This window comes from Zosterops lateralis (genome assembly GCF_965231275.1).
Source record: "Zosterops lateralis genome assembly, chromosome: 5".
NCBI lineage: Eukaryota > Metazoa > Chordata > Aves > Passeriformes > Zosteropidae > Zosterops > Zosterops lateralis.
The window spans coordinates 9,934,307-9,961,550 of NC_139766.1; the positions used below are offsets into that span (position 1 = coordinate 9,934,307).

A 27,244-nucleotide genomic window follows, 5' to 3' on the forward strand; every position below is an offset into this window, starting at 1 on the left:
CACAGCTAAGGACAGAGGAGGAGCTATATGGGAGAGGACAGATAACTCATTTTAATATGCATTTATTGAAAAGTTAAAGGGGGTTAAATGGTAAAGGAAGGATATGTAGGTTTTTTATTTAGGGAGTTAGTACCTTTAGGTTTCTGTGGTTGAAACCCGACCATTGCATTCACACTTTTGCTTTAGTTGATAATATGAAAATGAAAATGAATATATATTTGGCCAGATTTCCATGTGAAAGCACTTCCTTTTTCTTACCACTGCTTTGTTACTGTTGGTTGTTGATAAATTTGGGGTACTCATTTGAATTTTAAATTTATTCTTGATTTATTCTTATTTATTCTTTATTTATATACTGATATATTAGTGGGGTATTTTTATTCTGTTTATTTAGTCACCAAGTCTTTTCCTGAAGCATTTTCTTACTGTGGTTGTGGGTTGCACTAGGTTTGAGCATATTGGGAGCATTGCACAGAGGATTATATATTTTGAGTTTTCTTTGGATTAAGGTTTAGGTAGCCATAATGGTTTTGGTAATATTTTGGTCATGATGAAATTTGAAGTTGCTGAAGGTATTTTTGAAAACTCTGCTTTGTAGTGTTTAGGGCATTTTCCTCATTAAGCTATGGATAATGGAATTAGAGGGGCACCATATCTTTAAAGAAAACATGAGTTGGAATGCTAATTGTGGAAGGCTTCTGGTTATGTAAGGAGATGTGGTGTATGTCAGAAGTAGGCTGAGGATTTTCAGAAAAGGAAGATGACAGAATAGCTGAATATATAATTACATACAGGAGAAAAAATTCCTGGCCACATCTTTGAGGGTTAAACTGGGGGAGTTTGAGGTAATAGAATTAGCAAAAATGACAGCAAACCCACCTTTTTTAGTGGTTCTTTAACTGAAATAGTGTGTTGGCAGTTTTCTACTAAAAAAGCTACTTTAGTAAAGGAAATTCAGCTCTGGAGGCTGGAAGGAAAGTTTTATTTTTTTTTCTGAAGAAGACAGAATATAATGAATTTTAACTTTCTGGTTTATATTTACCCTGTACTAGAATGCTTTTGGATTAGTGCTTATTTTTTTACTTTCTAGAAACACAGGGAGAAACAAGGTGAAGTATAATAAAAAAGGTCATTTGGGTGACAATGACAAGTGGGCATTTAACTGGTCAGCCAGTCCCTCACTGAACTTGAACAGGTAGGTCTGTAAGTAAGACTTGAAAAGGGTTTCTAAGTGGGGCTGAGAAGATGCTTGTTGCTTGCAAGTATGAAGTGCTGGGCTTAGTAATGAAACTGGGTTGAAAAAGAATAAAGTCATTATTTCTCCACAGTTGTGGAAAAATAGATGGAACAACAGATAAAAAAGCAACATTATAAATTAATATGGCTTGGAGAGGTGATTATGTTATTTGCACAGGACAAGTTTTTTAGGTTACCATGGAATTTGAATGAGGGGAAGGCATGGGTTAATAATGCAAGGATAATGAAGAGAAAGCCTAGAGCACCACTGCAGAAATAGTAATGGTGGGTTGGATTTTTATCAGATTTTGAACTATTAAAAAAAATTCTACAATGCTGGAGTTACATGGATAAAAACTATGCCCTGCCCTGGAGTTACATGGATAAAAACTATGCCCATTAGACTGTTGCCTGCAATGATCAGTGGTAGGAGGCACTGGAAGATGGAGAAATGGGTGAGCATGACATTGTTCACAAAGTCCTCACCTCTGATTCATTGCACTGAGACAGTGACACTCTAGGGGATGGTGAACAGGAGGCCAGAGACAGCTGTGGCTTTGCAAAACAACCATTCCATGTCATTTATGGAGGTGGGAAATATGAGCAAGGATAGACAGACTCTTCTTATCTCCCAGCCTTCTTTACAATTTTAGGACCATAATAAAGCTTTTGGCTAATATAGAGAAAAACAAAAATTAAGAAGGACGTACTGTTTGCGTGGAGGTTATGGATTAGTAATTTATGTTTGATACCTTGGCAAATGTGGGCTAGAGAGGAGAGCTAATGAGCTATGCTGGCAGCAGCATGGCATACAGCAAGGACTGCCTCTGTAAGGATTGAGAGATAAGGCAGATACCAAAGAAGAGGAAAAAGTTTCTCTGGTCAGAGATAGGATTAAGTTCAAGATCCACAGATGTCTTCTTTATTTTTACACAGACATGCATTTTTCAGATGCTGCTGGGCCTAAAACTTTCTGTGTTTTGCTCTGTATTCCTCCAGTGTTGCCTTTTTAGATGACAGGTTTTTGTTGTAATCCTAGTATAAATTAATAGGATTAATATTAGCAGCTGCTAATATGAAACAGCTGCTTAGTCCTTACTCTGGAGAGAGTGCCTGACTTGGCAGCAGTGTTACTGGGTGCTGGTTAATTGAAAGCCATTAGGGTGTTTTTAATCCTATTTTTGATTTATTTGGGATGTGACAGTGGTTTCAGTTCATTATGTTTTATAGAGTGCACATCTTCTCTTGAAGTGTGAGGGGACTGGCATCTCTTTAGTCCATGCAATCTGTTGTCCTGTATAGTTGTCAGGAAGGTGTTGAAGGCAAGATGTGGGAGATGTGATGCAGTTCATCCTTGGATTGCTGAATTGTTTGTTTCTCCCATCTCCTGCTTTCTCCTCTCAGCCCACTCTGGATGCTCTGGGGGTTCAAGAGATCCCCACCTCTCATTACAGTCTCTGCAGAGCAGTTGCTCATCTGCTGACCATCATTAACTGCTACACAGTCTGCTCCTTTTCCTGCCCACAGAGTTATTTTGGCTCATACTCTAAGCACATCAGGACCTACAGGTATATTCAAAAGAATAAAAGCTTTCACTATGAATTAGGCACTCAGATATTCTTGAAAATCCTGTATGGCAATCTGTGCAACTGTCAAAGTAATATAGCACTGATATTGGCTTGTTGTTGCCAGAATTTCTTTCCCCTAGCTCTTGACAACCTATTTCCTAAATACATTGCTTTTATTAGCTTTATATACTCACCTATTGGATTGCATTTATGACTCTGTAAATCATAACTATTGTACTAGAATTGGAGATAATAAATAGAAAAATGAAATGGAAAAAGAGCCAGTCCTTCCTCTTATCTAGGATATTACTTTTCTAAGCTATAAGAAAATACGGGCAGAGGAGTATATAGATTTCTGGATTTAAACTTTTATATTAAAGAATTCAACTTATTCAGAAGATGGCTTTGTACATTGGCTTTTATAACAGATATAAATCTTCAATTCTACCTCAGATGATCTAAGCATTGGCAAATATGAGGGTACAAAGACACTTTGAAGAAGAAACCTATTAGAAAATAAGTTTAGTTTCAGTAAATCCTTACGTCAGGATGCAACTTAGAGATTTTTTGAGCATGTAAATCACATTTTTCCCCCCCATAGTCTTAAGTTCATCCTTGTTTTACATGGTAATTTTCTGTTAGATTTATTGATTACAAAAATATACCAGTTTTCCCACCTATCTGAGCTAGTTTTTAGCTCAGACAGATTGTTTGTGTCATAATCAGGCTGCAGTTTCAGCAGGGATTCATTCCCTGCTGAATGTTAGGTGCTGTCAGTCCAGAGGTTTTACTGCTATTCAACAAACCAGAAAGGGGCACAATTCTTTGAATGAATTATTTGTTATATATATGTACAATTTGCTGTTCATGACCCCAAACAGAAATGTTGAAATCTAGGTAAATATTATAACAGTATGATTGAATTATATTGAAATATAGATACATTGGTCCCCTTATATTTCACTTGTGGTCTGTGTTCATTAATTTCTAAACTCTGAAAGCCACAGTGGGTGCTGTTACTCCTCACATTCACAGACAGGCAGGAAAATGTTGAGCAATTTGCTTCAAAGCAGGAACAGTCCAGTCCTGGTGCTGCTGCCATGAAATCCTCTGCCCCATGTCATCAGACTTCACATTTTTATCATTAAAGAGTGAAAAAAATGACAACTGGTTTCTTCAGTGGAGTCTGGTACCCACTCAGGCACCTTCCTAGATATTTACAGACATTTTAAGTGGCATAGGGACACATTGGAAGGTAAGTCAAACCTTCCTTTGGAAGCAGTACTAGGTTCATGTGGATGTCTTTCAAAGCTCTCTTCATGGTGTTTGTTTCATTTAGCATAGAAATATTTGCCTTTTTGCTTTCAGAACACCTGGCAGGGTGTGTGTGTGTGTCTGTCTGTGTTATGTTTCAGTGCATAATTTGATGAAATGAGATGCCTGTGAGAGCAATCTCCACGACTACTAGAGACTCCTTTCTCTCACACATTTATTGCCAGCCCAGGGCAGTGGTTGGCTGCCTGTGCAGCAGGGGAAGTGCAGCTCCCTGAAATCAAAGGTTTTCACACCTTTCATCTCTGAGGGCATCTGACCGCTGCCCAGGAAAGATCAGGGAACTTCTGACTGAATGAAGAAAAGACAAACCCTTCTGCAGGCATCTGATGGGTCTGAACTCTTATGGAAAGGAAATTTGGTTTATATCCTGGGAAAGGGGGGCTTGAAGAGCAGCACATCCTGTAATGCTGAGGCCATGTAAGCAGCAAATTAATGCAGAGACATAAAATGTCCTTGTTCATTGCTGTTCATCTCAAGGAAACATCATGAAGCTGGGTCAGGGGAGATTTAGGTTGGATATGTCCTCTTCCTCTTCTCCCTCTCTGTTCCTGCCATCAGCTTATATAGAGCAATACAAAATAAAAAATCTAACATTGTATTTAATAAAAATATTACATGTTAGTTGGAGATAAATCAAAGTATTGTTGAATGAAAGGGTTACGTTAAAGCATCCTGCCCCAGAATCAGAACCACTGCTGGAAAAAAATATTTTTATAAATAGAATTAAACAACTTATGTGTATCTGGAAAAAAATACATTAAAAGCTCAAAAACATCAAGAAAAATTATGGTGAGGCATTTTGGGGAAAAGAAAATGTGAAAGATTCATTGTTTTCAGCAGAGATACTTTCAAACGAAACTCCTAAAAATGTTCAGGTATGTAAATACAGGACTTGAAACAAGCTCTGGAGACAAAAGCCTTGTGGAATGTTTCAGGAAGTTAGGAATTAGGACTGGTTGGATAACTGCTATTTTAGGTAGCTGTTAATTTTAAGACCCAAAACTGTTTTATTGAAAAGACAAATATTTGTTGTGACTTGCTTATAAAATATAAAATCTTAACACATGTGGAATGTTTTACATGAACTATTGAAATACTTCAGATTTAAAACACAAAATACAACAAGAAATTATTTCTAATTTTAAATTTTAATAATATTTTTTCTGAAAAGAAGCAAACAGGGGTGATAGTGGCATAGGACTGCAGAGTAAGTTGAATCTGCATCTGCATCAAAACTTTCCTAATCTGAAAGTTTAGGCCATTTCTGCTCTTAGCAGTGATTGCTGGTAGCAAAGGGAAGTGAATGAACAACACAACACATGTTACGTCCTCCATGGATTTCTTCCACATAAGAAAACAAATATGCTTCAGAGCTATGAGACATTGTGGAAGCTATGGATTTGGGACTGAACAATTCCCAGCCAGAGCAATCCATTAAGAACTGCTGAAAGCAGACCACCTACACACTGTTTCTGACAAAGAGGGGAAAAGAGAGTTTTTCAGTGCTGTAACAGTTAAAAAAAAAAAAAAAAAAAAGAAAATTAGAGGCAAAATATCTATATGACTGCAATAATTACAGAGATATTTTTTAAAACTGTTTTTTTTTTTCTGAATAAAATGTATAAAGTTGATAAAGGTGATAAAGGTGATAAAATGTATAAAGTTGATAAAGGTGATAAAGGTGATAAAATGTATAAAGTTTTGCAGAGACTTCTCATGGCCTTAGTGGGTACCATGGTGCTGCTGCCAACTGGTCAGGTAAAGTTTTCTGGAGTGGAGCACAGACCAATGGAAAGATACTAATGAAACAACTGTTTCCCCTTAGAAGCCTCTCCATAAGATAGCAGATTAACTCAAGTTATGATTGTGTCCAAAATACTCCTTATAAAACCAAAAAGAAACAAAAAACTTCTTCAGAGATATTACTGTTCCCCTCAACAAGTGCAAGATGTAATATAAACTTCTTAGCTACAGAAAGAGAGCGTTAGGGATGATTTAGAAAGAAGCCAAAATTCTTCAGTTAAAATATGCTGGCAGCTTTAGCAATGACTGGCAGACCTGATGAAACAGAGATACATTGGATTTTAAGCCTGACAAGGATAAGCACAATTTGTAAACACCATCTGCAAGATGTCCAAACCATTGGTATTGCAGAATATGGCCCTTGGTCTGTACTGAAATACAATCTCTTGTTTCATTCTCATAAAAGTAGTCACTCTAAATTGTTTCTGAATGCAATAAATACAGTACAAGTAAACACAGCACCTGGCACTTCCCTTCATAAATGACAAAAATTAGCATACAGCATGATTGTGGTATTTTCATGACAATGTTTCAGGCAAACAAAGCAGTGTAACTTGCAACTTGCTCGGAGAATAAATGGCAGGTTTGTCAAGACATGGTTACTCTTGCTAATAATAAAAATGATAGACAAATTATTATCTGTGAGGTCCTAGATTATGGTTGTTAAAATATGAATTTGATTTAATGTTATATTCATAGTCATTGAATAAAGGGAATTTGGTTCAGGTTGTTGGTGGGAGAAAATGTGGTCTCAGCATGTCAGAAGCGTCTGCCAGGCCAGGCTAGAAAGTGGGTTTAGCTAAGTGTTTGCATGCTAATGTTCTCCCACCAAACTTCTTGACCTTCATCTCCCAAATTTATGCCATATGCTTGCTTGTGGTTTTGAGGTCTGTCACTACACTGATGGCTTGGCAAGGTAATTAACAGCAGCAGTTCAGTGCTGTGGTTCATTATTTCAGTCCTGGTTATGTGTCCTGGTTCATGTGTCACCTTATTCTGTCAAAGTAAACAGGTCTTTGGCAATAGCTGTCTGCACTGTGTGGTGTGATGGATCATCCTCAGAGGGTGTTTTTCAACAGTTGGTCAATGATGTTATATTTTTAAGTATGTCTATAAGTTTAGAAGAAGATTCCACCAGTCTTGTGACATGTCAAGGACATGTCACGTTGACATGGCTGGGATAAGAAACGCTCCAAGGCTCGGTCACAATTAATCCTCTTTGTGCATTAGATGGTTTTGTGTTTCCTTTGGGATACTCTTAGCTGTGTTTTGAGGTGTAGGCTTTCTGCTCGGTGTAGCTATTTGTATACAAATCCATCCCCATATGTTTTTCAGCCATAATGCTGGTATGTGCTGTTGATAGATCTTGGCAGCTGAGTATACAGGTCATAGAATATATATGTGTCAGACCTATCTGAAGAAATAGCCCATATGCAGGTGACAAAGATGTGGGTTTCGAATAAGAAAATTCAACCTACTAGTTAGAATTTCGCAAAATTGATGTATCTGCAACATGTAGTTACATATTTGTAATATACATGAGTATAGTGTATATATATATGTATATATATGGGTACATATGAGGGCATTAAAAGAAGTATTTTCAAAAATCAGGCCTTTGAAGCACTTGCAGGGCAGGATTATTTTCAGTACTATATCTCTGTTTTGAGCTGGTTGCCTTAAGCACCTTATCTTTTCAATGGAGGTTCAGTCAATGTGGACAGGAGGGTATAGGATCCACCTCATCCAAAACAAGTTACCTCAAACAGCCTGGATTGGTCTGGCACTAGAAATCTCTGTTTCTCTTAATTAACTAAAAAGGGAGCCTCCAGAGATGAGCTCATTTGTGTCTAAAATTAGACCAGAGGAATCCCAGCCATATTGCTGACTTTGCTGCAGATTGCTGACTGAAATCTTCCATACACAGTACAGATTTTAGGTCTAATTTTCTGCCATTCTGCCTCTTGAGTAGTTACTCTCTCCTGTATAAAATGAGGTTAACTTACTACTTATTTTAAGCAGAGGTTTTAACTTCTTGAGTTCCTTTTTTCTTTATTTAATAAAATCCTTGTTTGGCGCACTCAGGTCCTGCACAAGGTGAAAGGCACTACAGGGTTGGGCCCTCTGGCTCTCATTTGGGTCCTCAGCTGTGAAGTGAGTATTTAACATGCAATTAGCATTGATTTCTGACCAGTCTCTTCCTCTGCCAGTCCCGAGTCAACAGTGCTACATTGGCAATGGCACAGATTACAGAGGTACAGCCAACACAACAATTTCTGGACAGAGCTGCTTGCCTTGGAATTCAGACCTGCTTTACCAAGAGCTTCACGTGGACAGCATTGGGAAAGCAGTGCAGCTTGGCCTGGGGCCATTCCCCTTCTGCAGGTGAGGAAAGCTCTTGCTTGTCCTGTACTTGTTCATCCAGAGATGGAAGTGTTGTGGAAATAAGAAGGACCAGGGATCTCAAGCAGGTGTTAGCCCTGTCTCAGAGAAGCTAGACTGACTTTAGTAATCAGTCAGCCTGACAAGAGGGATTGTACAGAAGACAAGGTCTGGTAGATAGGCTCAATCAATAGCTGGGTCTGCTGAGAGAAGCTCAGACACAAAATAATGTTGGAAATTCCAAGTCCTTTTTTTCCCCCAGGTAATGAGATTTTTTTCAAATGAGACCATAATGCAAAGCTTTTGACATTGTTCATTAATGGTCATCCAAAAGGAGAAATCAATGCAGTAGCTAAATTGAAATGGCTAAATTTAATTTCTTATTCTTTGCTTGTGAAAGACATACCATAAAGAAATATTTTCAAAAGAGAAAAGTTATTTGAAAATGAAAAAATCAAAACACTATATTTAAATAAGGTTGAAATGGAATGTCAAATTTATTTTTTGGATTTCTTACAAAGGAAAACTATTGCCAAACAAGATTTTACAGTGTTTCAATTTTGATTGCACCACATAGTGATAAACTACATTTCTGCTGATGTTTTCTGTTAACCTATAATGAAAATAGCTTGTGCTATGTAGGTTTGTGCCTTCTCCTCAGTCACCTTATGTTCCCCCTGTTTCTGAGGTCTCCACGAGCTCAATGGATATCCACAAATAAAGGAAATGTTTCTATTTAGAGAGAACATTTCTCATCCTGGAGATGAGCAAACGCCAAACCTGCCAAACTGTAGATGATTCTCCATAAATTACTGGTGGATGCATAAAAATTTTGTTTGTTTGCTTGATTGCTTTTTAAATTATTATATATATATATATATATATAAATTAATATATGGAACTTAGACCAGTAGTTCAGGAAAATGAGAATATACTGCACTTTCTAATCTGTTTGGTGATAAAAAGCATGCACACATGATGAAAGTAGCTCTTCTCTATGTAACACAAACTAACAATAAGCAATTTCTACCCCCTCCTTTAAACCCTCCCACCTTGATTTCTAGGGCTTGGTCCTCATGCAAACACTTCAGTATTTGATTTATGGTGTCCTAGGCAATGTATCTTGCACATATTTTGTGCTTTGATAAAAGTTGAGCCCTTTTGATTTACATTATTTATGCCCAATATTCACTTTCAGATTTGAAATGCAGAGAACAAAATGGTGTAGGAGCTGATGTGTTCATGTTCTGTAGAGCTGAGAAAAAAAGCTTTTCACTTTTTTTGTCAGCTTGTTACAATTTCTGGGGATATCTCTGCTGTACTATATAATCCTGCAGATATCTTCTTCTTCAAATAGTCTAATTTAGAAACATTGTTGGCGGAAGATGACTCAACCTGTGTTGCTTCTTCAGTTCTGAGAATTTGAAAGTGCTCTAATCTTTTTCTGAAGAGCAGTCAGATTGAAAAATGAAAAAAAAAAAAAATAATAGAAGAACCTTACAATAACAGATAGTGCTTGTGATAAATCCAACTGAAATTAGAATTACTGCTTATCTAGAGTGCTGAATTACCTTTTCTATTTTTCTTGGTCTAATAAAGATCTTTCTGGGTCTTCAAAGTCTCCCTATATTCATGGAGGTGTAAACTGGGCAGATTTCTGGTTACTTATAATGCACTGATAAAGACAGCCTGTACCACAGAGAAACACTAATGGAATCAGCCCAAAATCTGTTTAACACCACAGTAACAAAGGGCTAAATGGTTTCCATTACTCTTCCCCCCCCCCGCCCCCCCCAACCTTTTTGAGGAGTACAAAATTTTCTTGAAATAGTCTTTTATTTCCTCAGACTCTCCAGGGAATGTGAACCTGAGACTTGCAAATTCATTTTTGTTAGCTATTCTTTTTATGGATTTTCTATGATTCTACCTGTGTTGGAATCTCCTTGCCTAAAAAATAACCTAAAACAGGAATCTCTCCCATGGGATTTAGTTCTGAAAATAGCTGAGCTGATACCTGTGAAAGCACTTCAGTGTGGGCTGTAGTTAAACGCTGTGAACGTGCTCGTGCATCCAAATACTGGTAGGCAAGTTTTACAGGTGTTCAGTCATGTCTGTATTTCATGTCCTAGAGAACCTTAGTCTTGGTTAGTTTTAAGATGAAGAACTATATTGAAACGCCGCTCACCCCTGTAGGTGAGCACTTTGTCAGCACCTTGTCAGATGGCTCAAAATCAGGAGGGAAAAGCAGAAAACCTTTGGGAAGCTTGGAACAACACTGTGGTTAATGCTTGTAATTCCCTCTTCCTCTGAATTAACTAGAAATCCAGATGATGATGATAAACCCTGGTGTTACATCATGAAGGACAACAGTTTGTCTTGGGCGTATTGTGACATTCCAACTTGTGGTATGTAAAGGCTTTCTTAATATCCATGTTATGAATGAATGAAGATTTATTGATACTACAACAAGGTTTCACTGTATAATTTTGAATGTTCTACTATCCCCAGGAGTGTTGAATATTTTACTGTTTCCAGTAAACAAAGGGCTTCTTTTGCATTTTTTGGAGTTGTGATACAGTCTGTGATTCTTGTCCAGAAATAGCAGCTGTCATACTACTATTTTGGCCACAATCATGCCAATATCCCCAAATTTTCTGCTAGAATGTGCAAGGTACCAGAAATGACTGATGAAATGACTGGCAAAAATTGGCATCACCCTGGGAATTACAGGCCCAGAAATGGAGTGGGCCCCTGTGAGCAATGAAAGATCTACATTCTGAAGATGTATGAGACATGATGTTCAATTCCAAAACATAAAGATTCTGGTAGTCTGATGCCATATCCCTTTTTATCTCAGCAAGGAGGGAAAGGAGGCCACCAGTACCAGACAAAGTAGATGCTTCTGCAACTACCAGAAGATCATGTGGGCGAAGACATAAAAAAAGAAGTTTTGTGAGACCTAGGATTGTTGGGGGATCTTCATCTCTGCCTGGATCTCACCCCTGGACAGCAGCTATATATATTGGAGAGAGTTTCTGTGGTGGAAGCCTGGTTCAGACCTGCTGGGTTGTGTCAGCAGCACACTGCTTTGCTAACAGGTAAACTCAGCCCTTAGTGTGACAGTGGGTCTTCACAACAAGCCTGAACTGAAGTGAGAAAGATAACGAGATTATAAAAGACCATTGTGTCAAAAGGAATTTCTGACAATTTGAACACTCTTCATGATCTAAAAAATGCCTTGGACTACTATAATCTTATAAGCCCTTATCTTGTTCCTTAAGAGTCTCAGAGAATCTAAACACTCTGACTAAAGGAATAAGGTAGGGTGAAACAGTGCATAGAATGGGGCATCACATGTGCAAGAATCTGCAGGGAAATAGAAGTATTTGTCTTCTTCTTGGTTACCTTTCTGAATGTTTATGCCTGTTTTGAGATACAACAGAGATGACTATGCTCATTGCTGTGTTTTGTTCAGAAAGGCTGAGACAGCCAAGCAATGATTTATTGGAGATGATAAATTACTGTTGGTTGACACAAATAGAGTGGGCTGAGCTTTACAAAAAGCCACATTGAAGAACTAAACCATCAAACTTCTGAAGCTGATTTTCTTGAGAATTTTTTTTCTCCTGTGAGACACTGGAGAGAATATTGATTATAGGATGCTCTTTATTCTAAATACTTAATTTTCTACAAATGTTCAACGCTTTCCCTGATTTCAGTTTGATCACATTGAAGGGAAAAGTATTACATCATATGATACCCATTGTTCCTTTGCATAGTAAAGAAGCCAAGAGAAACAGAAAGCCTTTTGCCAGAATATAGACACTGATAGCTTGTAGAGCTAATAATACCACTGTGAATGCTGTACTGAAGCATTTGGAGCTTAAGCCACAATGCATTTGTTTTTCAAATGTTGTGAAATAGCTACTAACTTTGGCAGCTGTTCAGGACATTTCCACCCACTTCCAGCTGGTCGTTTGGTACATACAGATTTTCCATAATTACTGCATTGTAATTTGCGCTCTTCTGTTTGTTTAGTACCTCTGGTAGTCACAATTCCAACTGTTTTCCACTAGGCGACAATAGATACCTGTGCAGCTCAAATATTTCTTTTTTCTTTTCTGTAATCCTTCCTATTTTATTTCTTTTCCTGAATGAACCATCTGTAAGTCATAGTAGAACCATTCAGTGCTTCTAAAATTATTCTTAATAACTGTTCCAGAAAGTGAACTTCCACTGTTTTACAGGCCCAGAATTTGATTTTCAAGGAGGTTGATTTACTACTGCAAAAATACTGAGAAAATCATGGCCTTACCTATTGATTGAAGAACATTTAATTGTCTTTTTGTATTCCAGTAAGACAGAATACAATTTGCCCTTTCCTTTGTTAACCTAGAGCATTAGCTCTTATAGCAGAGTTGCTGCTGTCTCTTTGCATTGCAATTGTCCAGAATCTCTTTCCTCTGAATCCATGGTGGCTGGTCATTGCTGTGTACTCAGTACTGGGGGAGGTTCTGTGGTGTTTTAGCACCTGATGGATACAGAAATGCAACCAGGGGAACTGCAATGATGGAAACCACTCTGCACCTGTGCATGATGTGTGACACCAGATTTTCTTCTCCTGCACTGGATAACAAAACATAGGACTGCTCCAAGGTTGAAGACTCTTGCTAACTAAATTCATTGTAGACTTAGGCATATTGTATTGGTTTTAGAACAAGAGTGAAATGTGAATTCTGTTGCTTTCAAAGATAGAGAATATATTGCCTTTCCTAAACACTTTCTGATTATTCCTAAATGCCCCTTAGTTCCCAGTTGCTGTATACTTGTTCTTATTAGTTTTATTTATTTATTTATTTATTTATTTATTTATTATTTTAGGAAACTGGGTATCAGAGGACTGTGGTCTTCTTAAAGTAAAAAACTGATAGTTGGAAAAAATGGTGTGAAGTGCAAATACTGTGTGCTCCTCTGTGAAGTTTCCCACTAAATCCATGTTCTTTTGGGACTTCACCAGGTTGCTTTTGATTCTGGACAACAGATTGAACATAGATAGGCAAATCTTAGAACTGGTGATATCTTTTAGGTGGAAGCTTCCCAGATGTTCCTGAATTCTCAATGTGCCAGCATCTTTAAATCTTGGCCCTTGCCTGTAATTTTTGTCAGGAGACTGGTTTCCTGGAGAAACGAGATATCCAGCACTGACTCATCTTTTGATCCCTCATATCTTTCTGAGCAGTTTTTGTAATCATTGGCAAAGTCGAGTTTAAGTTGACTCAGTTAAGTTTTTAGGAGAGGTGTTTACACCCCCCCAAAGATGCTTGTCAGCCAAACAGCAGCTGGGCAGCAGTGCCTGTGCTGGCCTCTTCCTTCTTTCAAGAAGCAGCAGCCTTTAATTAGGTTAATCAGGACCCACAGGGCCTGTGTGTCACTGTAACATCTTTTTCCTTGCTCTCTGTGGGCAGGAAGCCTGGGAAACAGGTAAAGGCATTATGAGAGGGTAAACAATGGACATGGTGGGAGGCTGAGGGTATAATGGTTCATAGGATACCCAGCCACTGGAAAATCAGCTGCATTTGTCCTGCTAATCACAGAACTGCTTGTCTCTCTTTTGTATTACAGCCCACTAAAATCCACTATTAGAGTAGTTCTGGGTCAACAGATATTTAATAAAACTACTGATGTAACACAGACATTTGAAATAGAGAAATACATCTTGCATCCTGAGTATTCCGTGTTCAATCCTACTGAACATGATATTGGTGAGTATTTTTGTTCAGTTTTATTTTCCATTTACTTGACCTGGTTTCAAGTTTAGATGATCTGTTAGAAACTGCCTTTAGAGTGGAAAAATCATGGATACTAGGAGAGGCTTTTGAATGCAGAGGGTTCTTAGTTCTCTCAGAGTTATAACAGCATCTGAAAGCTAGACAAATTCACATGAAAAATAAATTGCAAATTTTAAATAATTATGATAATTAGCCTTTGGAGCAATTTACCTAGATGTGTGGCAGATTCATCATCACTTCAAGTCTTTGTGAGATTAGGCATTTTTTCAACTGAACCAGAAGCTGTAGGCTTGATGCAGGAATTACTTGGTAAAATTCTATTGTCTGTATTGTATAAAGGATCTGACTAGATGAATGTAATAACCCCATCTGCTCTGAAAATCTGTGGTACTAAGAATCATTTTTACACTGCGATAGATTTAAAAATCAGCTGTCTTATCAGTCAGAAGTTAAATGCCCTTCTGATTGACCCTATAATATTAGTCAGAATGACAATGGAGCCACAACTTACTTCTTATTTCCTGATCTGCTCTTGTGAAAGTGGTCATGTCACCCCAGGGCATCAAGCTGTGTGAGCACTTTGTCTGGGAAACTATTTAATAGCCTGACATTGGGAATATTTTAGGTCAGGCATGTATGGGGCTTTTTTTTGCTCCCAGCTGGTGAGTATTTTCTACTCTATAGCAAAAAGCATTCAAGATCTGTGTTGGTGGGAGCTCTGCCACAGCATACAAGGAGACAAACTAGATCTGAGGCATTATTCTGCTCTGAAATATCCTGGTGAAAAGCACCCATAACACTGTGAGATCTCATAGCATTTTTAATTACTCTGAAATTAGGTAGGCATGCCTCACCAGTGTCATATGTCCAAATCTAGGGAGAGCTGAACATGTAGTGCTAAGACAAGTCCAATTGCAAAAATAAATGAAAAGGCAAAAAAAAAATGTGTTGTGGGGGGAAGATACAGGTGCTTGTTCTGTCCAGTCAGTGATTTCTACTGATGCAACCAAAGAGTTATGTCCTGCTGGAAATACTTTTCTAAAGGAAACAACTATCACATGAGTGTTTGCTAGGAAATTTGAGGGATTCAGAAGCAGAGTTAGTGGGGAAGAAGAGCAAGGTGAGGAAGAGCAAGTGGCAGTGTATGGGAGCCAGGTTTGTGTGGGCTTCTCAGGCTGAGATACTGCTTCTATGTTCCACTAAGGCCAAAAACTGTAGCTGGTAGAGAAATAAGACTATCCAGTGAGGTCACTTGCTTTCCACACAGCTGTGCTCATAAAACTTTGAGCTTCCAAAAGGTCTGATGAGAAGGTTTAATAGATGTGTCCACATTACCTCAGCTCTGTTCTCTTTGAGTGGTGTGGCCAAACCAATGTGCTGCCCTTTTTCCACCCAGTACAAAGCCCCTTTGCTGCTTTGCAGCCAAATGAAAGGGATTTTCTACAGGGGAACCAATTTTTGAAATCTTTCAGTGTCAATCTCATGATGCTCCACAGCTAAGCATTAACACTGTTTTCAGACCCATGACTGGTTAGTAAAGGTTGTGTAGGTTATATAATACTTTGTAGCCTCAAGAAGCTTGGTTTTGAAATGTCCTGAGGTTTTATTCCTTAATTTTAAAGATCTTGAATTTTGCCGATCTCAGTGGTAGCAGGACACGAAATACACCAGCTCTTGGAGTAATTAATTTTTTTTAAATGGAATTGGAATTAGGCCAGTGGCCAGGCTTTCAGAAGCAGTGAGTATTTGCACATCCCACTTACTTCAGCAGAAAGTTGGGGATATGTCACTGTTATTTAACTATAAGGTGGGAGGAGACACCTTATGTATTTTCTACCTTACTCCTTCTCTACAGAGGCAGTGAAGCAAAATCTGCTCAGTGAGCATAGCATAAAATAAATATTCCCACAAGGGGAGTAGATGAATATTTCAGCCTTCAATCTATTGTGAAATCAGGTGCTGTTGAGATGAGTCTGTCTGTCTTTGATTGAAATATCTTAATTAAGAGAGTCTTAGGGGATAATTAAATTTGTATCTGAGACCCATTACTGCCAATCCCATTAAAGAAAGGGAACAGTCACTTTCTTCCTCCTGTATTTTCTGCTCTGCAGCTTTGATTAAGCTGAAGAAGAACGGCCAACGTTGTGCTGTGAAGTCCCAGTTTGTTCAGCCCATCTGCCTGCCAGAAAGTAACACTGTTTTCCCTGACCATTTGAAATGCCAGATTTCTGGATGGGGACACAAGCATGAGAGTGAGTAAAACAAGAGCTGGTGTCTTTTGAAAAAAATGATGATAATAATAAAAACATAACACTCAGATATACATTATACAACTGAGAGTTTAGTAAAATGTTTTGCAAGGGACTTCTGGTGGGATTCTTTTTACCTACTTTTGGAGCTTACAATATTTACATCTGAAATATTCCTCCTGAACTTCCTTTATAGGAATTCCTTAGAATTTGAAGTGTGATTCCCTTGACCAAATGTTTGCACCAATTTCAGGATGGAATGAGCTAGCTAAGTCTCAGTGGACTGGGAGGGGAGAAAGTAGCTCGATGGAGTGCCAACACCTGGAATTTTAGTAAAGTGAATCCTTCCCTGATTTCTCCAGGTAGAGATTTTTAACTTCACCATCAAGACACTTTTAAAACATCAGTAGGGGAAGGCCAGATAGACTTTGGGCTAAGAAGTGCTTACACCCAACTTGATAAAGGTGAAAAAAAATCACCCCATCCTTTCACAGGAGGAATTTCAGGATTATGAGGATGGACCGTGCTGCTTCAATGTTGAGATAGGAAAGAGCTATGTAGGTAAATGAGAAGGATTGAGGAGCTGGCTGCCACATTTTGGTGACAGATAGTATGAGCAAATATCCCAGTCTGAATGTGTAGTCTAAAGACAAAAGTAATGGAGCCTTTGAAACATGGATGATTTATTATCACATTTGGAAAGAGGTGAGGACAGGAGTGCTGGGATACTGTTCCTAAGTCTCTAGAAAATGAGAGAAGCCGAAGTGGATTAATGGCTGGACATTGCAATACTGTTATTTTATGGAGCCTGACTGGAGGATGAGAGAGTGATCATTATAAAAATTATTTTACTTTAAAGATGTCCATAACATGTATATTACTGAGAGGTGTTTAATGTGTTTATTACATGTTAAATGTGTTAAATGCATGGTATTGTGCCTTGTGTTTTCCTGTTATGCTCTTGACATTCTATAAAAATGACTTTCTTTTCCTCTCTGGGAATTTTTAAAAGATATATCTGGTTATTCAGATGTCCTGCAAGAAACACTGGTTCCACTTATTCCAGAGAAGAAATGCAGAAGTCCTGAAATTTATGGAACAGAACTCACAGAAAATATGTTCTGTGCTGGCTACTTCGATAGCAAATCTGATGCTTGTCAGGTAATGCTGGGTGTCATCTCTAGGCAGGTGATAGAAATGTGTTTTGGTCAGAAATGTTGCAGTGTTAAAAGTCTTACTTTTGATTTTATAGTGTTCCTAAAGAAAAGAAATGCTCCTAAAGAAATGAACCTTACGTGACTGCTTCCACCTTCATTTTTTTATTATGTTTGATGTCAATTAAGCTCTACAGAAGGGCTCCAGGGTATTGTATTCCTCCTACCTTCACATAAGGCAGTGGCTGTGCACTGGAGGGTGTGTTCTGGCTGAGCCTGCAGGTGGTGGCAATGGATCACTGCCCAGCTGGCAGGGAAACCAGCATGAACCTGTGTGGGGACAAATCCCAGAGCTGCTGCCTCCTGCCTGAGGGAAAATAAGGACACCTGGGTAGGAGGTGAGGATCAGTGGTGAGGCTTGGAGGAAGGAGCTGAGGTTTCTATAGTGGATGTGACTGAATGGTGTAGAATGTCAGTCAATTGGAAACTGTGTTATGTAACCTCAGTCTTTCATGGAATGACCTCATGCTCTTACTACTTTCAGTTATGTCACACCTCGGCTCTGAAAAAGGATGCAGAATTGTTGTGGTGATAGATTAGACTTCTTAAAATGAAGGATCAGAATATTCCTTACATAAAACTTCAGATTTCATCTCCAGTTCGTTTTGAAGGAGGAGGGTTTTGCTCTATTAACATAAATTCGTGAAAAGGCAGCACATAGCTAATAGCTGGCAGTGTAAGTGGAGGAAAGAATATCATGTATACTATGTGCTGGAAGCCCCATAGAGGTCACAAGCATCCAAAGAGAGGTGTCAAGAGCGAAATGGCAGCAGCCAGCAGTGGCTCAAGGCCAGGGCTCAGGCTGAGGCTGCAAGGGGTTCACACGAGCCAGAGAGATGGTAACTACCCTGCCTGCCCAGCTCCCCTTGCCTTTCCCAGGAAGTGCAAATACAAGAGACAACATTACAGCTGATTCTCTCTCCCTGCCTTGGAAAAACAGAAATCAGGGAATGAGAAGGAGAAAAAAAAGTAGAGGGAAGGAGAAAGGAGTTGCACAGACAAGGGATCTGCAGAGAATGACAAATCTGAGAAACAGCGAATCAGAGTCACAGATGTTGCTGAAGAACAGTGCTTGTGAAATGAAATCATTATTAGTGGATCAATAATTATTTTTTCCCTATTGTCAGACTTGTTATTTCTCCTCAGATCACACTACATAGACCTCTTAATGTAACAACAGATGTAGCTGACCTCTGGGTTTTCTGAATGTACACTTAGGATATTAACCTGTAAACCATCTATTATGTATAAAAATATTCCAAGATCAAGAAACTTCAAACAGTGTGTTTTCCTTGATTATTTTTGAGATATTTTCTTCTAAACTTTTTAATTAGTGCACTGATGCCAAAATTGCAATCAATTAGACTAATTGTGAAAAATACACAGACAAGCAAGACTTCACCTGATGTCCCTCATCACAGAAATCTTCAGTATAAAGGCAGCAAAATTTTCCTATGTATTTTTGCTCACAAGGAATTTTCCTTTGAGACAGTAAAACATACATTTTTCCTTGGTCTCAAATAACTAGAGTGATGGCTGCTTTCACCAGAACCATTTACTAAGTCACATTTTTAATTTCTAACATTTTAATTTCTCTAGAAAGTCAGCCTAAGAGTAATAACAATAATAATAATAATAACCCCTGTCCTGAATGTTTTCAAGGTTTAAAATAAGTAGAAATGTTAAAAATTAACCCTTGCTGTAGTGTAGTTTGGGCTGCTTTTTGGTCTATGGTTTAATGACAAGGTAAATACTGAGTAGCAAATTCAAACACATGTAAAACCCCATATGCCACATAAAATTACAGCATCCCACAGTCACAAAATGTGGCTGTATGCAGCACCTTTCTTTGAAAACTCTCATGTTCTCTGCAATTTGCAATAAACTGCATCAAAGATCTCTCAAATGCACCCATGTAATCCCTCCATGTACTGCTGATATTACAGCACAGTGCCAAGCCTCAAAGGCTTGTTCACTTCCATTGAAAATCATCTAAATCAACCATGCTTTCCAGTAGGTGTCTGAACCAAAAAAATTCATATTTTTAAACAAAATCTGATATTTTGATACTTTTGTTTAATGTGTAATTAAAAAGATCCACCATTATATTTGAATGTGACTAAAAATGCTTTCTAGAATGAAATTCAGTAAACTGCTGCTATTTTTTGTTTTGTTTTGTTTAACTCTTATGTGCAAACATTCCTATTTTAGGATTTTCCTGAACTGATCTTCTGACTTCTTTCTATCAAATTAGATAACTTTTGCTTACTTTTGATGCAGGGAGATTCTGGTGGACCTTTGGCTTGTGAGGAAGATGACATCTCTTACCTCTATGGAGTTATCAGCTGGGGAGATGGCTGTGGCAGAGTCAACAAACCTGGAGTATATACAAGAGTGACAAACTATGTACAGTGGATAAATGAGAAAATAGCTCCCCGAAAAACTACTTGAACAGTTAAATGCACTAACATTTGAAGCAGGGTTCAGGAGTCTTTTGGTTTTATTGAAGTGGCATAAATATTTTATTATAAGCAGATATGAAAACTGTCATGGTAATCCTTAGCAGTTCCAAACCAGACCATCTTAAAGCAGGCCGGCTCCATCTGATGTCAGCAGCCTTGGGCTGTGGATTCTTCAACACACACAACTGCCTTTATGTGTCTTAATAAAAAAATCCCAAACACATCAAGACTGTGCACAAAAATCTACGACTCTCTGTCTGCTTGGTGGATTACATAAAAAGTGATTTGATGTGTTTTGCAGTTTCTGATGGAGCTGTCCTCCCTCAAACCAACCTGCAACAATATCGTCCTTGTATTCACAGTTGAAATAAAAAAAAAAATAAATAAACAGGAGAATCAAAAATTAAATTCCCTCTTCCTGAGAAATGATCTCTTGAAGCTCAGGGCAAGAGACAGCAAGAGAACAACATAGGTAAAGCTGCTCCTCAGCTAACTGCAGCAACAGTTCTGGGGAAAGGAACCAGAGGGTTTAGGTTCTGTTTCAACCAAACACGTAAGCATATTTTTATACAAACATATCTCTATGTTCCACTGACGTAAAATGAGGAATGTGTCTCAGAGCTCTGCTGAATCTGGTGTGCAATTTTCCAGCAAGGTTAATGCAACACCTCCTGGGAGCTTGAAGTATTTTGCTGAAAAATGCTGGAAGTTGGAGCAGCTGATTTAGGTTGATACAGCCAGGACCTTTTGCAGACTGTGATCTGCTCCTTGCCCTGAGGATAGCAATGGAAATACTTCACCTGGATGATAAATCCCTAAACGTTTCTTTAATTTGACAGTGTTTTGAAGATGTATTAGGTTTTGTACTAACAAGTTGTTCAACTATTTAGATAAATCAGAAAGATTTCTTGTAACAGATTTTTCAACTGGATGGCTGGGGTGCAGCTTGACATTTTCCTTGGGGATTTGGTGATATCATAAACCACAGGTTTTACTGTCATGGTCTGTGAAATTCTTATGGGAAAAATCAAAGCAATTATTACAATATACAGCTGTTTAGAGGCAGTGGACTCAGGTGTATTAGCAAAAACAGGCAGAAAATTATTCAACAGAAAAAGTCTGACAAAGAAGGGAAAATCCTTTTTTTTTTTCTGTTACAGGGAAACCTTAGCCATGTGAGATAGGTACATTTAAGTGTTGATGTGAAATGTATTTCTTCTCTGGCAGTGAACATTTATGAACTCTCTTAAGTGTTTCAAGCAAAGTTGTGTTTTAAAGTAAGAATTTTAAAGTGGTGCCTAGATATTCAGATGTGTGTTTTGTGTTATAGCACTTGCAGTGTCCTCATGGGTTTCTTAGTAGTGGTGAATGCTATCTGCAGTTAAAAGATATTTTTAAAGGAAAACTAACCAAAACTTGCATCTGTGTAAGTACAAATATACAACAAAGCTAATCTAGATAAATGATGTAAACTGTTTATTAAAAACATTTACCCTCTCTTTCTTGAACTTAGTCTGTTATGTATAAAATTACAGTAAGATCTTTGAATCCCTCTGTAGGTTGTTCTACAGGCTGAGAGCTGGTAGAAAGATGAAATAACACTTTTTGCTGGAAGGCATCCTTTTCAGTAGGTGTCTGAATCTAAAAATTTCATATTTTTAAACAAAATCTGATATTTTGATACTTTTGACCCTGTAAGGGTCAATTTCAGCTGGTGGTGCTCCCAGTTTAATGCAAGTGTCATACACACTTCCAGCAGGCAGATATGAGCACCTGGATATGTTTCTCACCTATTAATACTGTTGAGTCCCAGGATTAAAGCCTTTAGTTCGTTTTTCTGAGGCACTAAACAGCAGCTTAAAAAACTGATATCCACCTCTGGGATCTTGATTTTTAAAACAAGCTGAAGACTCTTGTTGTGTGGCTCTGCCTCCCTGGCAGTTTGCAGTCTGAGTCTGGTTTGCTTAATGCCGTAAAATGAATGTGACCATGTGCCAGGACCAACTGTACCTGCTGCTGAGACAAGTTCTGCATCAGCAGGAAGGAACTATTTGCTCTTCTTTAGAAGGGATTCATCAGGAACAGCTTTCCACTCAAAGATGAAGCCATTCTTTGTCTGTATCTGTTCTGTGACTTCAGTTTCACTTTGAAGTTAACATCTATCCACACTGTGCACAGTTTTGATCCTGCAGTTTTGTGATGAATATACTCTCTTGCTCTTCTCTTGCAGTAAAGAAGGTGGCTGTTTGAGAGGAAAGCTGTTAGACTGGTGTTTCTGACAATTTGTGTAGAGTTTTTTTAGCTGATCTGTTTCCAAAATCTATGCTATTTGTCCCAGTACACAGCGAAACCAGCACAAACAATAACACATTTTAAAAAAATATATTGAATAGTCTGTTTTCTGCCCTCAAAGGTCTAAATGACAAGTCTCCAGCTGACACTAATTTGAATACTTTGAATGCATTAAAATTAATTTGTGGCTTTCAAAGCAGACTGTTTATCCACTATGACTTCATTGACTTGGTGGAACTAAATAAAAATCATTTGAACATCAACTCAAGTGTGACTAGCACTGTATTACAAGTGCAGAGTAGGGGTGGCAAGGAGGTGTCCAGGCTTTGTGAGATGTCCTGACCTCTCACACCCTGACATCAGCCACATTCCTATGGGACACTCCAGCATCTGCCTCCTGCCTTTCTGTTGAGCATTACCCCATGGAAACTAATTCTCCATATTTTTCACCCCCTTTAAGTGATTATTGCTTTGGTTAAAATAAAAACCAAACTGAAATGTACCAGTGAAATTTTATCTGATATTTTTCCTATCTCTGTATTGAAATTGAATTAGAATGCAAAGCTGGTTGAACAAATACTTCCCTAATTCATTATGAAACACACTTAAAAGATGGTTTTATTAAATTGTATGTTATTCCATACAAAGTGACCAATTTAAAAGGAAGAAATAAATGCAAACATCTAAAAAAAAAATCCCCTTCTATTATGCTACTGAAAGAAAAACGTGCTGTAGTGCTGTTTAAAAAAAGCTGAAGAACTAATTACCATCAAATAAGATGCAGCAGGAGTATTTTTGGAATAATGGACTCTAATTAGTCCATTGCTCGTGGAAATAAATCTGAGGACATCATTAACACATCTTATTCTATTAATTGTAGCTGTTTCGGGTTTGGTGTAAGCGGGTTGTTATCTCGTGACAGTTGCATTGCAAAGAGGGAAAAAAAAAAGTGAGAAGAGTATTTTTATCTGGGGTAGTTGGCAGCGTCTTCTGGGAGCCAAGGAGAGCTGTAATTATACCTCTGAAAAGTGAAAATTGGGCATTATAAGGAAGGTGCGGGAAGGGCGCGCTTTGGCCGGCCAGAGGCGGGCCCCGCTCCACGCAGCAAATCCGGTGCGGGCTTTGCGGCCGCCCGGCCGCGGGGCAGCCCCTGCGGTCAGCGGCAAAGCCCGGAGCCGGATCGGGCCGGGGGTCGCGCCCGGAGCGGATCCGCGGCTCTCCGGGTGCCTCGGCCCGCGCCTCACGCTCCGAAACCTTGATGAAAAAAAAAATTAAAAAGTAAAAATCAAACACCCCCTAACCCAGAAGTAAAACACGTGGACAAAGACTGACTGGGACGGCCCCCCCATCCCCGGGCGGCAGGTCGGGGGCCGGGCCGGGCAGCGCCACTCTGGCCGCCCGCCCGCCCGGGCCCCAGTAAAGCTATTTTGGTTGGAAGTGACCCCTCGGGCGGCCGCAGCGCGGGGCGGGCGCAGCGAGCCGGCGCAGCTGTCCGGAATCATGACTGAAGATGACGGATTCCGTGGTGGTGGAGGGTCACGTCAAGTTGAGAGACGGAAAAAAGGTCCCCGCTCCCGGCGCCCCTTCGGCCCGCGGGGGTCCCCGACCGCCGCCCCCTTGCCCTGAGGGGAGAGAGCCCGCTCTCCCCTCCCGGCCCCGGCTAACCCTGTCCCTTTGCCTCTCGTTGCAGTGGAAGAGCAGGTGGCTGGTGCTGCGCAAGCCCTCCCCGGTGGCAGGTAAGAGGGGCCCGGCGGTGGGGCCGGGGCTCGGAGCCGGCCCGGCTGTCCCGGCCCGCGGGGCCTCGGCGGGGCCGGCCCGGGGCTGCGGTGCCCGGGAGCCGCCTCGGGCCTCGGGGCCAGCCCCGCGCCCACCGAAACTGCGGGGAAAGTCACTTTCCAGGGCACAGCCAGTGGATTTGGTGCCCGTTCAAAATGCACTTTTAAAATTTTTTTATTATTACTATTTTTTAAAATTTTTTGGGAACTTATTTCTTCAGGGTAGTTGCTGGCTGTAAAAAAAAAGAAAAAAAAAAAAAAAAACAAAAACAACAAAAACCCCTGACATTGTAAGCTCGGTAGTTATTTTTGATCAGTGTTTTGACAGAAAATATCACTTCGATTTAAAAATAAAATGACATTTTGAATTAAGGAAGGAGAAAAAAAAATCGTTTCCATGCTTGTGAAGGGGAAATTGAAAACGTTACCCGGAGCTGATGTTTTACTCCTGCAGAGGGAAAAGTAGGCTTCAGGTTTCCCCATCTGTTCCCAACAGGGAAAACATTTGGGCCCAAAAGTGTGTCTTTCCAGGGCTAAATGTTGCCTACACTTAGAAAACGTGAATCTGCATTCCTGCAGAATGAGTTATGGCAGCCTGTGGCTCTTGCTAGAAAGAGTGAAGGCTTCTTAGTAATTCTTCGTTACCAGAGTTGTTACAGTAATATTTTAGTGTTTTAAATACCCATACTTCATCTAAATCTGTGAAACCTCTGCGTGAAAGGGCACATGTTGGTAGCAGAACTAGTATACAGACCTGTGAACATGGGCCTGTGTTTCTAACCTGCATCAGCCAGCTTTGAAAGGGGGTAGATGGTGGAGCCTGACTGATAATACAGCTTATTCATCAAAAATACTATTTTTATTCTAGCTAAATTATCCAGGTTTACTAAAAAAGTCCCTGGTGATTTGCTTTTCTTGGTATATAAAAACCATAGCCATTCTTCAGACACAAAACTGTATTGCAGAATGTTTAAATACCGTGGTTGCAGCTGTTTTTGCTAACAGGTGCACAAAGACAATTGGGCATCCATGCAAAGCTCTGCATTAGTTAGCAGACAGCTCAGTCTTTCAGTCGTTTTTCATCTCTGTGGATGGAGATTTTGCCAGTCCCTTGCCCAGCTGAGAGCTGCAGGGCACCTCAGCGGGGCTGGGAGCACCACCCCCAGTGTTTATAAAACTGTGTATGGGGGTCTTTGTCTTTTGTGGTTTGTAGCTCATCTTAAGCTGTGGATGTTGCAGCTTTGATAAAGATCATTAATATCATCTACATCTGGGTGCTGTGTGATAGGAAATGAACGTGGAGGAAAGAGGGCTGCTTTTGTCATAAATGCAAAAGGTGGGAGAGCTCACGGCACTTTTCTTATGGGTTTGCTTGTGAAATGCTTGCTTTCCCCATGGGGCTGTGGCGCTTGAACTGGTTCCTTCCATTGCATAGTTACTGTGTAATAAACACCTCTGGGAGGGGGTTAATAACAATTGGTGAAACAAGCAAACACTAAAAAGAAAATAAATAAAAGAAGGTGTGGCACATAATGATTTTTAGCAATGCCTGCTGTGTGGTGTTTAACTGGGAAACCTGAGCTGATGGGAACAATCTTGCAGTGCAGTCTGCTTGCCATTTAGTGGTTGGGTAATCTGTGAGCTACTGTAAGAATTTCATTTGTGGTTCACTATGTTCTAATGAAAATACAGACAACAATAGCCTCTTGGTCTTTGGAGTCTGTAATGTGAACAGCTATCCTAGCATAGCTCCTAATGCTCAGAATGAATGGTCAGTCCCTGCCAGACTCGGGAAAGGATCTGAAATGCCATTGGACTTTGAATAAAATAGGGAAGATTTATTACTGGTCTCCTTATTTCTGAGCATGCAGATTACCTGTGAAACACACCTTCAGTGTTTGCTTCCTGAAAAATGGGATGATAAACTACCTGGAGATGGGCTGGGAGAATAAATCAGAGTTTTACATTGACTTGATGGAACTGATCCTGCAGTTGTCTAAAGCTCCTTTGTATTGCAGCAGAGTGCAGAGAAATTTGTTATGGTCTGTGCTCTGCATCGTCATCTCTGACAGTTTTGCTCCTTTTAGACTGTTTGCTCATGCTGGTGTACAAGGATAAATCTGAACGAGCAAAAGGGCATAAGGAGAGGAGCAGCATGACCTTAGAAGACATCTGTGGCTTGGATCCTGGGCTCTGCTATGAGGGCCTGAATCACACGCTCGCAATCATCTGTCTCTCCCAAGTTGTGATGCTGGGATTTGATAACAAGGAGACAATGTATGCCTGGGATGTACGAATACGCTACAGTTTGGGGGAAGGTAACCTTTGTCTTCTCACACTGTTGTTTTGGTGGGTTGGTTTTTTTGTTTTTATTTTTATTTTCATTTTTTTCCCCAGGGTAAAAAAAAACAAAAGTGAAGCAAAAATGCAAATAAAACAGTACAATTCAGGAAAAGATTGTCACTCATTTCAGAGTGGAGGAACTGTTCTTCCCTTTAGATGTTAAAGCAGGTATCCCTTACAATAGATTTTGGCTACAGTATCACCCAGTACTGATGGATAACTATGACAGCTCTTAACTTGGGGTTTTGATTTTGACATTGATGGTGTGTAGCTTTGAAACAAAGTGGTCAGAATTCTACTTCTGGTCCTACAACTGACTCAGGGATTCTGGCAAAAGGACTCAGAGGGAGCCTGAATTAAGAGATTGGAAGTCTTGAGTAGAACTTTGCCAGTTCATGCCCAGTTTGCTGAGCTGCCTACTGGATGTTGCCTTGATAATTCTCATTGCTGCTAGTGTGCCATTTCAGAGACTTTTTGCAATGAGGAGTGTCATCAGACACATTCTTTCTAGCTAGCTTCACCTTTCTCCATCCTCCTATTTTATTTCCTTGGTTAGCAGCTCTAAAATGTACCATGGTGAACAAAGACTGATAATATTGGCAATCCATAGTATCTGTCTTATGTTTGTTTAGTCATAACTAGGGAAAGAGGGTAGGTGTGAGGAAGACACACATTAACAATCTCTATCATTTGTTACATATGCTCTGCCATCTGTTGGGTTTGTGGACTCATTCCTTTTCAGTACATATGTAGAAAGATGGCCTGGGAATTTACAGTAAAAATATGTAGAACTGTC

The 27,244-nt window shown here is 39.4% G+C and overlaps 2 protein-coding genes across 6 annotated transcripts in view; both read left to right on the top strand.

Annotated features, from left to right (window-relative positions):
* Positions 1 to 20,426, top strand: part of HGFAC (HGF activator) — a 39,984-nt gene extending 19,558 nt beyond the window's left edge. The window contains exons 8-14 of one of the 2 annotated variants that reach the window (XM_083861628.1): positions 8,153 to 8,327; positions 10,644 to 10,729; positions 11,182 to 11,422; positions 13,947 to 14,086; positions 16,225 to 16,365; positions 17,393 to 17,523; positions 19,857 to 20,426. In XM_083861628.1, coding sequence (XP_083717754.1) covers positions 8,153 to 8,327; positions 10,644 to 10,729; positions 11,182 to 11,422; positions 13,947 to 14,086; positions 16,225 to 16,365; positions 17,393 to 17,523; positions 19,857 to 20,027 — 1,085 coding nt within the window. In that variant the 3' untranslated portion in view covers positions 20,028 to 20,426. Of the gene's footprint in view, positions 1 to 8,152; positions 8,328 to 10,643; positions 10,730 to 11,181; positions 11,423 to 13,946; positions 14,087 to 16,224; positions 16,366 to 17,374; positions 17,524 to 19,856 lie in introns of both variants that reach the window. The other variant, XM_083861627.1, reaches the window with a different exon arrangement.
* Positions 20,427 to 21,390: 964 nt separating this feature from the next.
* DOK7 (docking protein 7) overlaps positions 21,391 to 27,244 on the top strand; it is a 62,145-nt gene continuing 56,291 nt past the window's right edge. Inside the window, exons 1-3 of one of the 4 annotated variants that reach the window (XM_083861624.1) lie at positions 21,391 to 23,894; positions 24,021 to 24,066; positions 26,124 to 26,423. In XM_083861624.1, coding sequence (XP_083717750.1) covers positions 23,841 to 23,894; positions 24,021 to 24,066; positions 26,124 to 26,423 — 400 coding nt within the window. In that variant the 5' untranslated portion in view covers positions 21,391 to 23,840. Of the gene's footprint in view, positions 24,067 to 26,123; positions 26,424 to 27,244 lie in introns of all 4 variants that reach the window. The other 3 variants (XM_083861625.1, XM_083861626.1, XM_083861623.1) reach the window with 3 other exon arrangements.